This window comes from Tympanuchus pallidicinctus, unplaced genomic scaffold, assembly GCF_026119805.1.
Source record: "Tympanuchus pallidicinctus isolate F22 unplaced genomic scaffold, pur_lepc_1.0 scaffold34, whole genome shotgun sequence".
NCBI classification, from domain to species: domain Eukaryota; kingdom Metazoa; phylum Chordata; class Aves; order Galliformes; family Phasianidae; genus Tympanuchus; species Tympanuchus pallidicinctus.
The window spans coordinates 2,117,975-2,132,729 of NW_026294752.1; the positions used below are offsets into that span (position 1 = coordinate 2,117,975).

The following is a 14,755-nucleotide window of genomic DNA, read 5'->3' on the forward strand; positions in this document are numbered from 1 at the left end:
GTAAGAGCCAACAGTAAGAGCCAGGCAGCCAGGAAGGCCGACTTCTTCTGGAGCAAATCAAGCACATCGCTATTAGCCAGTCAAGGGAAGTGATTGTCCTGTTCTACACTGCATTGATAAGGCCTCATCTTGAGTACTGTGCACAGTTTTGGGGTCCACAGTACAAAAATGGCATAGAGCTATTAGAGAATGTCCAGAGGAGAACGACAAAGATGTGGAAGGATCCAGAGGGAACAGTGTAGGAGGAGCAGCTGAAGTCCCATGGTTTGTTCAGCTTAGATAAGAGAAGACTAAAGGGAGACCTCATGGCAGCCTACAGCCTCCTCATGATGGGTAGTGGAGGGGCAGGTGCTGATCTCCTTTCTCTGGTGACCAACCTGAGGAAACCTGAGGAAACAGCATTGAGCTGTGACAGGAGAGGTTCAGGTTGGGTATCAGGAAAAAGTTCTTCACCAGGTCAGGCACTGGAACAGGTTCCCCAAGGGAGTGGTCATGGTACTGAGCTTGCTGAGGTTCAAGATGCATTGGGACAATGCTCTCAGACATATGGTCTGATTTTTGGGTGGTTCTCTGTGGAGCCAAGAGTTGAATTGATAGATCCTTTCCAACTCAGGATATTCTATGATTTCTTTGGAAGATAGAAAACGTTAACAGAAGTCTTAATACATTCACTATATTTTACCAGATCTTAATAGGTGGTATTAACAAAAATATACAAAGTAATCAAGTTGACAGCAATCTTGTTAAATCTCATTACAGGAAGCTCTAATTGACTAGTAATCAAACTGAAGCACCTTACCTTTAGTATCAGTCCCAGACTGTGCAACTTGCATGTATGTCATGTAGAGGCTGGTCTCTACATGTGGTATCCACATAGCTTGCTCTTTCAGCGTGGCAGCGATCTGCCATAGAGCTCTTTGCAGCCCCACTTGTGCTCGTGCCTTATCATTTCGAATGCGATAACACACAGCGTGCCCAGACCACTTCTTTCTTCCTTGCCCTTAGAAAATCTATGAGCTGATCTGAAGGCAGGAAAAATGCATCTCAGAAAGAGGTTGGCAAAGATCCGTGGAAGATGAGATAGCTGTGTAAATGTGTGGCTGCTACCTGCAAGAAAGAGAGCAGCGCTCAGCCTGTGCGGTGTAACAAATACAGCTGTTAAGCACTCATATGTCTTGTGGTGGATGAAATTTCTATTGCAGTGGCCTTTACCTTTAGGGAACATTGTTCTGACAGTGATATTTTTTAAAAAATGTAATCTGCATGCCCAATTATGTTTTAAGAGAAGCATCTAGATAATTTTCATTCTCTAGAGCAAAATGAAAATACTGTTTGCAATGGTGCCAAGATTAAGCACCCAGTTTCTGTGCACCAGAATTAATATCTGTCTGTGTCACAACTTTTTATTTAATTTCTGCCCTTCTCCCTCCTTGCCTAATAGAAGGTAAGCTGGAGTTGCACACTGCAGCATCCAACTTCCCGTGGATGTGACTCCTAATGTTTTCAGTGGAGCATTTGCCTAATAAATGCACCAGTTGTGTTGAGATCCATGCTGTTTTTTTGTATATCTTGGTATTTGAGTTGTCAAATGATAACAGTTAGAAAACATGAGCTGTCTTAGCGTGTTGTGACCTAGAATATGTCCTTCAATGAGCTGAAGGGGTTGGAGATATAATTGGGCATATGATGAGTTCACGTAGCAGCCTTACCCCATCATCTTGACAGATTTGTCTTGCTTTTCAGATATTTAACAGTGAAGCTTTCTCTTTTAGAAGAATAACCCTCCCCATACAGTGGGGAGAGTGGAGGATTTCAAATGCTGCAAGTCAGCAGGACACTTGGATTTACTGCATTCTAGTTTTAATTGGGAGGTTGTAAATTGCTGGGGGACACCACAAAGTTTTATTTATGATTAAGGAACTCCACCTGAAGTCCTTTGTTCAGAGATTTGTTTTTTGTACAGTATCAAAATTGAGTTGGTCAACTGCAGTGAGATGAGCAGACTGCAATATAAGACCTAGTATAAGGACTTCATTCCTTTACAAGTTCTACAAATAACACTGGCTATGATAATGCCAATGTTTAGAAGTGCTGTGTTTCAGATGTGTTTGTTGCGTTGCCCAGGCTTTTAGTTTTCCCATCATTATTACCACATAACATTTGGCAACCAAACTGCTCATTTAAATGCTTGTTCTGTATATTGTAGAGGTTCAGTTTTCTTTATAACAAATATTTTCTTTTTAAATACCAAATAAAAACAACCACTGATGCTTTTAAGATAGATTTAAAGAAAGAGTAGTCTGTTCTGAAGGTGCTTTGAGATACAGATTGGAGATCTTATGTTCTTTTCTCTGAACTGGAAGAAGGAAAGCTAGGTTGCAGTTATTGTCTTGCCTGACCTAGCTGCCACTTTTCTCCTAACATGGAAATCTGTTACCCAGAAATAAGTATTTACTCAAGGATTAAAAGAAATGAAAGAAAAATTCAATAAAGATGAAAATGGCACTGTAAAGTTGAGAATGACCTAGTGAGTGGAATGTTACTCAGTTCCTTAGGTCTGAGTCAATACCACAAGACAAATGGCAGATTCACTTTCCTGAGAATCAGGTATTCATTATCAAGTTCAGGTGGTGCAATCAGTCTTATTCTTGTTTTCCTGACTACTCACATGTATGTCGTGTGACAAAAAACCACTATGTTCAATTCTGCTAGTGAATGTGGATTGTTAGTGTCTCATTTCTTACTGAGACAATGAAAGTAACAAGTCATGCAATAGATGCGCATACATGGCTCAATTATTTTGTAAATATTCATGAGAATATTTGTGTTTGTCCTCCCAAGTGAGAGAAAACAAGAAACAGTTATTTGGATCTAAAGCTCGGGTTCGTAAATCTGCTTGGTATGTAAAATTTCAATGTCAAACAAAGTTTGGATGGTTACCTCATCTGTCCATTGTGTGTAACTCAGTGCCAATTTGGCTGTACTGAGGCGTGTATGAAATATTGCAAAACTCATCAGAGTTGGAATTGTGACCTCAGATACGCTAAGTCCACTTGGGCAAGTGGCCAACACAAAGACTTACCTGAACATGAACTGGCCTTTCCTGTTGTGCTTGTATTTTACACATTGAATTCACTTCTGGGTAAAAAACAAGGCAGTATGTTCTTGTTACTGGAAGCAGGCATAATTCCTGCTATGACTCTATCAAAGCTTTTTTAACCCAGCCTATTCTTTCATGTGCAGTGTTCCCCCAACTAAGGAGCAACTCTCTCTATTATCTGTAAGTATTGTTTCGTGTGTGTTTGCAGTTTTGCTGTACATTTTTATGGCAGATTCAAGGTGTTCTGGTGAAAGATCGATACTTACCTGTAAGTGCTGTAAACACAGTGATTCAGAGCTGTTTCAGGGGCCACAAATGAGATGAGTGTTTGGCTCTGATCAGCTGCTGACACTTGTACGTGTCAGATACAAGGACTAGAGGTAAATGTATCAAAAAGCCAAATGATTCTGATAGATGCAGGCAGTTTGTTTTTTAATGGGGCGAATGAACTGAATAATAGAATAATAAATAAAAAAGCAAAAAGTTTAGTTCATATTATGCTAAGCGTAACATTTTTCCCTCCTCGTTTCAAATAAATTTTCACTCCTAAACAACCTAAAATAAAACATTGCACCATTTTCAGCAATTGGGTGGAAACCAAAGAAGGACATTACTATTTTCAGAGAATCACAAGTAGTCATCCCTGCTTTTTTTTTTTTCTGTTGTTCTTGGAGTTTGTTGCTGTGTGTTCACACCTAAGATATGCAAAACCTGGGTTTACTCTCTGTATTCTTTGAGGGTTTATTTACATATATGTTACATGGTTGACTTAAATCAGAAAGCTGAAAGCTAGTATGAAGTTGGGAATCATCACAATAACCTCTGCTTCAGTTTTATGGAAAGAAACTCAATAGAGCAGAAAGCAAGGCTGAAGCACCTTGCTTGACAAGTCTGCACCCTTTGAGATGGTATTGAGAGTTGGTTTGAGTCTCTGGTTTTTCCTTTTTGTTGACATTTAGGTCATTTCATCAGTAGTGAAACAGTTTCATCTGCAGTGGCTGAGAAGAAACTTAATGTTAACTGTAACTACAGTATGAAGTTAGATTTTGATGGCTGCAAATTCATAAGGGCAGAGGAGGGAACTGGACTGAAACCCAATAACTTGAGCTGGATTGTCATTGTCGTAATTGTGCAACTTAAAAGTTGTGGTGTTTAGGAGGCTAAGGGAGAAATTTCACCAGCCTTAGTTTGCTGGTGCAGTTGTCCTACAGTAGTTATTCATAAAATCATAGACTGGCCTGGGTTGTGAAGGACCACAGTGATCATTGAGTTCCAACCCCCTGCAATGTGCAGGGTTGCCAACCAGCAGACCAGGCTGCCCAGAGCCACATCCATGTGTAGTCTGGGGCAGTAGTCCATAATTTGGCAAGGGATGGGCTTGAGACAAGGCAAAGACTTAAGGATTTCTTACTAGGAAAGAGATGAACTGAAGAGTGAGACTGATTCAGACTGTTACACGCTGTCTAAGTGAGATATACAAAGTCTCACTGTCACCAAAGGTCCTCACTGGCTGTTTTTTAAATATTTTTTTTACGTCTCAATGTGGATTTCCCTCTCTGAGGCACAAGGCTCTTGCAGGCAGTGCTTTGGGAATCCAAGGGATTGACAGCCTCTATCTGATCACTCACTTGAAAACCTAAGTCTGTATATTACACAGTGTGGCTGTTGACATGCTCATGCCAATACAGATTCAAATACTAGGCAAGAGCTGGTGCAAGCCAAGATGTCTTTGGAGAGCATCAAAGCTATAGTACAGTATCCCTGTGCTGTAGTGGAAAGAAAAACATTTTATCTCTTGCTTCAGGAAGAGAGAAAGAGCAAGCAGGCAGATGTTTTTAAAGCAGAAACTAGGGGAAGGTTTCTAGCTTGATACCCATGCACTGTATATTTGGTCCTGTCAGTGGTTCTTTGTGAGTGGGAGGTTTTGTGGTACTAACAGCTGTCTCCCTGCAGAAGGCTGTCATTCTGTGTTTCTTTTTAAAACAAGCTGCTCCATGCCCTGCCAGCAGACAATGAGGCATTTAGGCAAATCAGTCCTGCGTGAAACATGACAAAGCAGCTAAGGATGTACTGATATACTGCTACAGAAACACTGCAGTTCTTCATTATGTTATTGCTCCGCTTCTGTTAGCATTTGCTTTGAAAAAAATCTCTTTCCCATTTTCCCCTTTGTGTCCATTCTGGCATGCTACCGCTTTGGTAAGCCTGCATAGTTGGGAGAATATGTGTCTGGTGGCTGAATGTGTTGTTTGAGTTTTCTACTTACCTCAGCTATTCATACTCAAAATGGAGCTAAATATCTCCATTTACTTGGGCTTCTAGCATTTGTGATTATGTGGTTTTGCTATATACCTTTTGTTACTGATAGGGGGCAATATGAAAATGTCTAGTCTGTTCTTAGAGGCAGATGATGTCTGTTCTTAGATGTCACTTAACATCAACTTTTCTCCTGCAGGCAGTCTGTGGAGTCTAGAAATTTAATATTGAATGAGTAGTAAAGATAGAATCTAAACTGTCTTGTGAAGCTTTTCTGTTTTTGGTATGATGGATGGGATAGTTCATAAGGATTAGACCTGAATGCTCTGAGAGTTGGAAGTTTTGAGCTGGATCAGACTTTAGCAGCTTGTACCTTAATAGCTTGTATCTATCTGTCTGGCTAAAACTTGCTTTTTCTTCTCTTGTTTGTGTCTGAACTTTTAGTTATTTGGCAGCCTTACTTTGAGTATTGTTTGCAGTTTTGGGTGTCATGATATTAGAAGGACATAAAACTGTGAGAGAGTGTTCAAGAGCGTGCTTTGACGATAGTGGAGGGTCTGGAGAACAAGACGTGTGAGTAGTGGCTGAGGTGTGTTGGTTAGTTCAGCGCAGAGCAGAGGAGCTGAGGGGAGGTTCTTCACCAGAGAGTGGTGGGAGACTGGAACAGGCTCCAAGCTGCCGGAGTTCAGGAAGCATATGGATAACACTCTGAGATGAAGGGTTTGAGTTTTGGGTGGTCCTGTGCAGAACCAGTTGGGCTTGGATGATCCTTGTAGTTTCCTTCCAATTAGATGTTCTGTGATTCTATGAGTCTATGAAAAACATTGTTCACACATTTACAAGCTGGTGCTTTGCTCTTATTATAAGGAAAATACCACTTTCAGAGCATTACTGCTTTTTTCTTCAGGCAAGTTATTTAAAGGTACAAAAATGAGCTGTCTGGGCTTACTCGTTTTAAGCTGATAGTCAAGCATCAGTAATGAAAACGACTGCATAAATTGTCATCTATCTCACACTGTCCAAGACATTTCCCTGCCATTAATCTCAGCATAATCTTTGTCCAGCCAGAAGGAGCTGAAGTGTTGGCTCTTCTGCTGTATAGTTTATTTTCCATCTGGAGGATGGAAAATACATGGCCTTTCCATGCCAATTTTATTGGAGGTCTGTACAAAGACCATGGATCAAGTCTTTATTCTTTCAAGGGACTTAAGATCCAGCTCTTGCTAAGATACTTTAGTTGAACATGTGAAGTGTGAGTGAATTCCTGGTGCCCCAGTAAATCCACTGGTGGAAAGCGCTGATCCTCACAAGGACGTGGGGCTTTAGGACTCCCAGAAATTTAACATTGAAATGAGTTGCCCACCCTCAAGTTTAGGTGTGTGTCTGGGGTTTAATTCCCACAGGTTTCTGGGAGAAGAAACAGTCCATAAAGAATGATTTGTGCTAGAGATCTAGACCTCAAACTTGCTTGTTCCACTTAAAAACGCATCTAGTTAAAACCATTTTCACCATTTTAGTTTTACAAGAAGCTTGTGATGCCTTCACTCTTTATGTTATTAACTGACTGTCTTTCATCCTTCAATACTGATTGTTGTGCTTGATGATGACCTTTGTAGTTTTACCATACTATGTAAAATGGCTATATGCAAAATGGTGGGTGTGTAAGATCTTGTTTTTAAAGAAATTCTTGCATGGACTTACTGTTTCAAAAATACATGTGAAGGTTGTGTGAAAGGTGGCCAGTGCTTCTCAAGGCTGCAGCGGAGATCAAAATCACTCTGCATTTCATGCACTTTGCAGTCACAAAATAAAGCATAACCCTTAGTAAATGTATGAGATGCCAGACACATTGTGATATCATGATGTAAAGTGAACAAAAGTGATGACAGAGCCTTTATTTGAGTTACAGGTGCTGTAGAACAAGATATCAAAGAAAGAAGAATTAACTCACCCTCCCAGAAAGAGCTTGGAATAAAAGGGTGAGCTGGGGAATGCAGCTGTCTCTGATTTGAACTCTGGCATGCTGGAAAAGTAGGGGGGAGAGGGGCATGTGGTGCAGGCTCTGAGTACATACACACTGCTGGAAGCACAGCTGGAAGCACCACCAAAGGTGGATCTAGGCTCCCCACTCCAAGTACTCAGGTGCTCATGTACTCTTTCAAGCTGTTATCTGGCAATTCCACTGCACATGGAAGCACTGTGATTACCCCAGTTTCACAGCACAGACATTAGACTGACAGTACACAAAGTTCTCTGGCATGGAATCATGACTGGCCTGGTCATTTTTAAGTCCCTGTCCATGCAGCAGTTCTAGTACATCATTCTTTCTCTCTTCATCAGAGAAGTCAGCCAATTCTCTGGGAGCTGTAGGCAGTTAGAAGCCATGAAATGCTGGGAGTCATCTAGTCAAGTTCTTTGGTGGATTGCAAAATCCATGAGATGTTGGCAAAAACTCCAGTTGTCCAAATCCAGATTGATGCTTTCCTGCTGTAAAGCATGGCCAGGTACTCTAGAGACATGTGAAATCAGAAAGTCTTACCTGCATGCATGGACAGAGGCATGTAAAGCTATCCAAGGCTATTGTGCTACTGGCTGAAAGTTTGGTCTCCTGCAGGAAGAAATTAAGATTTAATAAATTCTGAGAAACAACTGGATGTGATATATCATACAAGCTACTGTGCTGCTGCTTTGAATAAGTTTGAGGCTTAAAGGATGCTGTGGAGATGATATTTGTAATTTTTATGGAAAAGATATCCATATATGAAATGACCTAAAGGGAAACAGAAGAAGGGTGTACTTTCATAATTGAGACACTGCACAGTTGGGATAATGCCTGCTTCTCTCTCTACCTTGATGCTAAGGAAAGGCACTTTTATGTGATTCTTGGAGTGGTCTCTAAAATAAGTCTCTAAATGTAAGAGTTTTGTGTCACATTGCAAATGGTATTTTGTCCCTTCCATTTAAAATGTAATTTAAAGTTAGTGATGTTAGTGGCTGTGTGATATTACAGGGGATTCCTCTGCTGTAACTGTTGATTCTGTAATGGGTCTTTCTTTTGGGCTCACTTTGGACTTTCTCATTTTTGTGAACTTTGGAAGTTACAGAATCCCTGCCAAAGAAAGGCTCAATCCTCCCAAGTCACGTAACAGTACTCAAAGGAGGCTAAGTGATGGTGCTGACTTTAGCAATGGCAGAGCTGGTGGAAGCTTCCAACTCTGTACTTCTGCAACCTCTGAGTTAAGAAGAATGGGTGGCAGCATCTTTAGAAATAAAGCCATTGACAACTAAAAGGTCATCACAGTCCCAGTAGCTAGTAATTACTGCTTCTCCTTAAAGGATCTTAACCAGTGCTCTATCAGTGTTGGGATGGAGATGAGAGTTTTGGTGTAGAAGTACCTGCTTGTTCTCACAGCTCAGCCTCAGATGTGAATTTTAGAGGGTAGAAAAGGGCAGAGCTGATGAACTTTACCACTCCATTCTACCAGTCTTTTTATATAGCTAATGGAAATCCATGCTTCGGTCATTTTAAGACCAAGCTGTACTTTCTGACTGGAGTCCAAAAGGATATAGTCTGAGTTGGTGAGGGGGTAGCAAAGGGGAGCCGTGATTGCCTTATAGCTTCTGTTCCACAGATCCTTTAAAATTGCTTTGAAATAAAACTGTTTGGTTGAAGAAAGCAAGAAGGTTATGACTATAACTAGGGACACAGTATACTTTGTCTCCTCTAAAGGCTCTTCAGAATTAGGAGTCTGGGTAAATGCTCGTGCAGTGTGAGGTTTGGGCTCTGTTCATCTTTTCTCACTGGCCAGGTGAACTGGCTGAGCATGGGGCTGAGCACGCGATCTTCTCTGGGATCCTGCTCCATGTCAGGGCCAGGGGATGCTGTGTTTAAGCATTTTCTCAGAGGTCGTGCTGGAGTTACAGTTTCCCAGAGCACAGGCATTGCTCAGATTGTTGACAAGCTGTGTGCACAGGGGGGAAAACAGAAAACAAGGATGGTTACTGGAGAAGGAAAAATCTTTATTCTCCCATATCGCTTTTGAAATGGTTGCCTGGATCTCAATACAACTTTCTTTCAAATCCGAACTTAAAATAAAACCTGGGTTTTTCTTTTTCTATTGCTATTTCTGCCACCTCCATGACTTGAGAAGCACTTAAAAAAGGCTCGAATTAGTATTCATGTGTTACTTTTTTGCCCCCTGTTGTGACAATTTGACAAAATAATAACTTGTCTGTGATGTTCAGCGTGGCTTCTTCGGGTAGGTTTGCACAAAAATAAATTACTGTTGTGGAAAGTGAGTTCTATGCCTAGAATAATATGTTCAGGGAAGTTCTTTATAGTTCAGAGACTGAATTAAATTTTATCATGTTTTAGGATGTTTTCTTACACATCCACCCTTTAACGATCAATTACCAATTAAAAAATTCCCGTATTCCCCTTATCTGGACCAGGAGAGCAGACTGTGCCACATCTGTGCAAAAATTAGTGTGGGTGAAATCACTGGTCAAATTAACAGGTGCTGTGAGGAAGAAAGAAAAGCAAAAATCTGAAACCCCAGATTTTGTGGCCTTTATTTTAATTAATTAATTTATTTTTTCTCTAATTTTATGGCCTTTTGCCATGATGCACAGCTGAAACTGGGCTGTGTCTCTGGACACAGTCTCTCCAGACCCTGACTTGTTTGTTTGTTTTATTTTTGAGGATTTGAAATCAGCCCTGAAGAAATGTAGCCTCTTGCCTTTGGATGGCCCGTGAAGCTTAGTTTTGGCCCTGTGACAGGAGCTAGAGCAGAGCTGAAAATGCCTGATGATGCATGCTGAATTCCAGGCTTATGTGGTTCTGTAAGGATGTCAAATAAGTAACTTTATTGAGAATGGTCCCTTAATCAGCATTCAAAGACTGAGATATGGAAGGCTGTTTCTTGGACAGTTTATTGGGCTCTCTGTTCTACCCAGCCTACATTGCTGGGTTTGTCAGCTTACAAATTGTCCCATTTCTGTGTCTTCCCATGCCACTGTGGTTGCCCTAAGTATGAGAGTGTAACAAAAGTGAGCCAGAAGGTTTGATCATTGGTTATTGATGTCTTTCTGACTTGAGGCTCCTATTGCTTTGGAGTTGCTTCCTAGAAGTTTGAAAAATTTTTGTAATATCATTAGCTTTTATTTTCTCTTTGAGTAAACTCCTTTTCATGGAGACATACAAATCGTCCTTTCCTTTAAAACACAATGTGATGGTAATACAGAAGCTAATCTAATAATATATGTGAGAAAGTACTTTTATGGTGTATGCAAGTTGTAATTTCAAGAAAAAGGAATGCTCTGTTTGTAAATAAGCGTTGGGCTAATTTTTTGTAAGCAGCGTTAAACGTATGGTGGACTTGGGCTAAATTCATTTCTACAACTTTAACAACCTCTGAGTAGCTACGAGAAGACACCTGACTCACTTCTTTGTGACAATCATAGCTTAATTTTCAATTTAACTTGTCCCTTTGTCATTCTTTGTAAGGGAGAAATATATTCAATTTGTCAGTCTGCATGAGAAGGAAGTTCACAGGAACTCCATAGCCTGTATGTTAGGAAAATAGATGGAAATCCTGATGTCATATTACATCAAGCAGTTGCTTTCTTTATCCATCTCATGCAGAGGCTTTCAGGCCACTGTAGGCTGACTATGGTACTTGTATGGCCTTTCTGCATTTCTGTAACTTCTCACAAGTAGACAGAATAAAGACAGTAGTCAATTGCAGGGTATATATCCTAGAATGACAGAATAGCTTGAGCTGGAAGGGATCTTAAAGATCATTTAGTTCCAACTTTCCTGTTCTAGGCATTATTAAATCAGGCTGAGTAAAAGATGTCCGAGCATCTAACCTAAATCCTTCCTTTTGTTCTGTCATAATCACACTGTGTTCAAACTCTATCTTCCTTCTGTTTACAAGCTTCCCTCAAGTACTAAGAAGGCTGGAATGAGGTCTTCCTGGAGCCTTCTTTTATCCAAACAAAAAAGCCCAACTCGCTTAAGCTCTCCTTCTTCAGAGAGCCCTGTGACCTTCCTCTGGACCCACTCCAACAGCCTCATGTCTTTCTTGCATTGGGGACCCAAGGTCTAGACTCAGTACTCCAGATGGGGTCTCATAATGGCAGAGTAGAGGGTGACAATCACCTCCCTCTCTCTACTGGCTGCCTCTCTTCTGATGCAGGCCAGAAGACTGTTGGCAGTCTGGACTGCAAGAGCAAGCTGCCTGCTTATGCCCAGCTTTTTGGTCCATCAGTACCCCTCCCCAAGGCCTTCTCCTCAGGGCTGCTCTTAGTGAGTTCTTCTTCCAGTCTGTGCACATGCCTGGGTTTGCCACAACCCAAGTGCAACACCTTGCACTTGGCCTTATTGAACCTCATTAGGTAAACGTGGGCCCACTTCTCAAGCCTGTCCAGATCTATTTGGATGACACCTCTTCCTTCTGTTGTGTGAACTGCACCACTCAGCTTGGTCTAATCTGCAAACTTGCTGAGGATGTACTCGATCACAAAATCTGTGTCACTGATAAAGATGTTGAGGTGCACCAGTCCCAAGATACATCCCTTAGGTCACCACTCATGACCAACTTCCACCTGGACGTAGAGCCATTGACCACAACTCTCTGTCTTTAACCACCCAACCCATTCTTTTTTCATCAAATAGCCCATTCTCCAAATCCATCTCTGAGATGAAGATGTAACATGGAATCATATCAAAGGTCTTGCAGAAGTCCAGGTAGAAGATATCAGTTAAACCTCATGGAAACGTTTGCCTTTTTCTGGTCACTGCAGACTTTGCCTGATAGCCATGACTGTCAGGTGAATAACAGTGTTGCCAGCCATATCAGCTAGTTCCTTCAGGACCCTGGGATGAATGTTGTCCGGCCTCATGGAGTTGCACACATCCAGTCTCACATAGTGGTTTCAGATTTGCCCCACTGTTCAGGTGGGAGGGATATCGCTCCTCTCACTCCCTCCTTGAGATTCAGGGACATGAGAAGCCTGACTGCCAATAAGGCTGAGGTAAAGAACTCTTTGAGTACCTCAGCTTTCCCCATGTATGTTGAAGCCAGTTCTCCCTTCTCATTTATTTGAGCAGGTACACACTCCTTGCCCTGTCTCTTCTGACCAGTGCACTTACAGAATCCCTTCTTTTTTCACATCCCTTGCCATGTTTAGTTTCATCTGAACCAATGTAATATTAATCATTCCTTCCTAGGTTGTAGCAACTTGGAATGCTGGCCAAGGGCCATGACATGAAGTATGTCTTGTAAGGTATTATCTAACATCAAGAAGCAGCAGCCTTTGAATATATATATATTTTTTTTCATTTATTAAAGAACACTATTTTCCTAATACCAGCCAAACATTTGATCCGTATCTATGAGCTTGAAGGTGACTTTCCAAGGGGAGCCTGTTAGTGACTTAATGGATTTTGTCATGAGAAAATTAGGAGATTTCCTTCGCTGGAGTCTGTCAGCAGTAAGTAGTATTTCAGAGTAGCTTAATTACAAACTACAATGAATTACAGTTAAAATGTAAGGAGGGATCTATTGTAGCTTGAAAACATTAGCCAGATTTGAAAATAGAGCTGATTCTCAGAGGTGATGTTGGGAGCTAGAATCCACTGTTTGTTGGCACAGTGAGAGCACATGATACTGAGATGTGATAGTGTGTGATGGCATAATTAAACACATACATAAGAGGTGGATGACTATTAAGTGATCAGAAGAGATTTTGAACTAAATCTAGGAAAACAGAACCATTTTTCACTGTCTGATTATAGTGCTTATCAGTAAATGACCTTTTCAAAAGACTAAATGTAAATGTCTTGAAAATACTTTGTGGTTTCAGTGATGACAAATATAAAAATGTTTAGAGGATAAAAAGCATTTCCATGACTTGCAGGACCAAATAATGTTTTTCTGAGGGGGAGCACTGTTGGGGTTGTTTGGGCTTTTGTCATTCTTTCATTGCAATTATCGTTCGAATATGTTCTGCTTCCTGACAAGATTTCTGCTACTATCTTCAAAGGTCAGAGCTTTTCATAATTCAGAGTGTTGAAATATTTAAGGGGATACTGAGGACGATCCTTAGAACAAGGGTAATGGATTGGTGATTAGATGACAAGAGCAGAATATGAAATTAGCATGGAGAGCAACTGGATGCAATATTCAGTTCACCATGGATGAAGCAAGGACAATAGCTCCTATTTCCCTTTTCTGTCTTTGTCAGTTATGCATTTCTGAGCAGATGTTTTCTCCATGTTTTTGTAACTCCTACCCTGGGGTCCTAATCCTAGCTACTACATCTGGATGTTGTACTGTATTCTGCTTTAGAGTTTAGGAGTCCAAGATCAACACTATCTGATTAAATCTGAAGGGAAGTGTTTCTATTTTTCTCCAGCCATTTTTCATTCCTAAGTTTGGTTTTAAAATACAGCTACTGGTAGAGAAAATGCAAAAGTTGCTTAACCAATGAGTTTGGATACTTCTTGACAGAAGGACTCTTTGATGTCTGTATGCTTAATGTTTTAGAACTTCATTGCTTATAGCTATTCATAATAAATTAATGAGTAATTTAAAATGTAATGAGGAAAAAATATGGAGTTTTAGCCTTTGAAAAAAAAAAAAAAAAAAAAAAATCAGTGCTCATTTTACCTTCTGCTAGAATGGAATGCATGCAAGTGTGAAGGATCTGATTCCCTATTTCACTGCATCACTGCCAAGTTAATACTGTTGCTTGGACTCTATAAACAGCTGCAAAACTGGCGTGGCATAGCGAATAAACTGTCCACTAAGCTTAAGCCTTACAGCCACGTGTTATTTGAACTGTGTGCTTTCCGTATTGTTTGGAATTTCAGAACTGGCTATTCTGCTGTTTAACAGTAACTTACGAAAATACACTTGCACGTATTTTCTCAGATGATGTTTCGCCAACAACATTTGCCAAGCAGGTCTCAAAAATGTTTGTTAATGTATGAGAATTTACAGTAAGCATATTATGCTTAAATTTTGATGCTCTGTTTAAAAAAAATAAATAAATAAAAATAAAAATCAATTAGTACAGAAGACAGAATCCTGTGAACAGGTTGTGTGATCTGTGTAATGCTTTGATTAAAACTTCCAGGTAGAAAACTGGAAGTATTTCAGAGCTTTTCTAAAATAGAAAAACCAATGAGATAAGGCACTCGAGGTAGTCTTTACCATGTGTGAAATTCCACTGAGGTTTGCTTTATAGTCAAACTGTTAAAGTCGATTTAATGTCCAAAGTAGACAAGCTGCCTAGTGGTTCTCCATTGCACTGGTCTCACTCACATTTTGTCTTTTTTTTTTTTAATCCTTTTTAGGCCTTCCTGAATGCTTCAAAAGCATGGGGCAAGAA

General features: G+C 40.4%; 1 protein-coding gene across 5 annotated transcripts in view; it reads left to right on the top strand.

The window, feature by feature from the left end:
• The window catches only part of HECW1 (HECT, C2 and WW domain containing E3 ubiquitin protein ligase 1), a 230,445-nt gene that overhangs the window by 32,696 nt on the left and 182,994 nt on the right, over window positions 1-14,755 (top strand). For 2 of the 5 annotated variants that reach the window (XM_052698974.1, XM_052698975.1), the window contains exon 1: window positions 3,120-3,280. The exons of 2 other annotated variants lie outside the window; for them this stretch is intronic. In XM_052698974.1, the coding sequence (XP_052554934.1) occupies window positions 3,236-3,280 (45 nt within the window). In that variant the 5' untranslated portion in view covers window positions 3,120-3,235. Of the gene's footprint in view, window positions 1-3,119; window positions 3,281-14,755 lie in introns of those variants that run through there. One more of the 5 variants, XM_052698979.1, reaches the window with a different exon arrangement.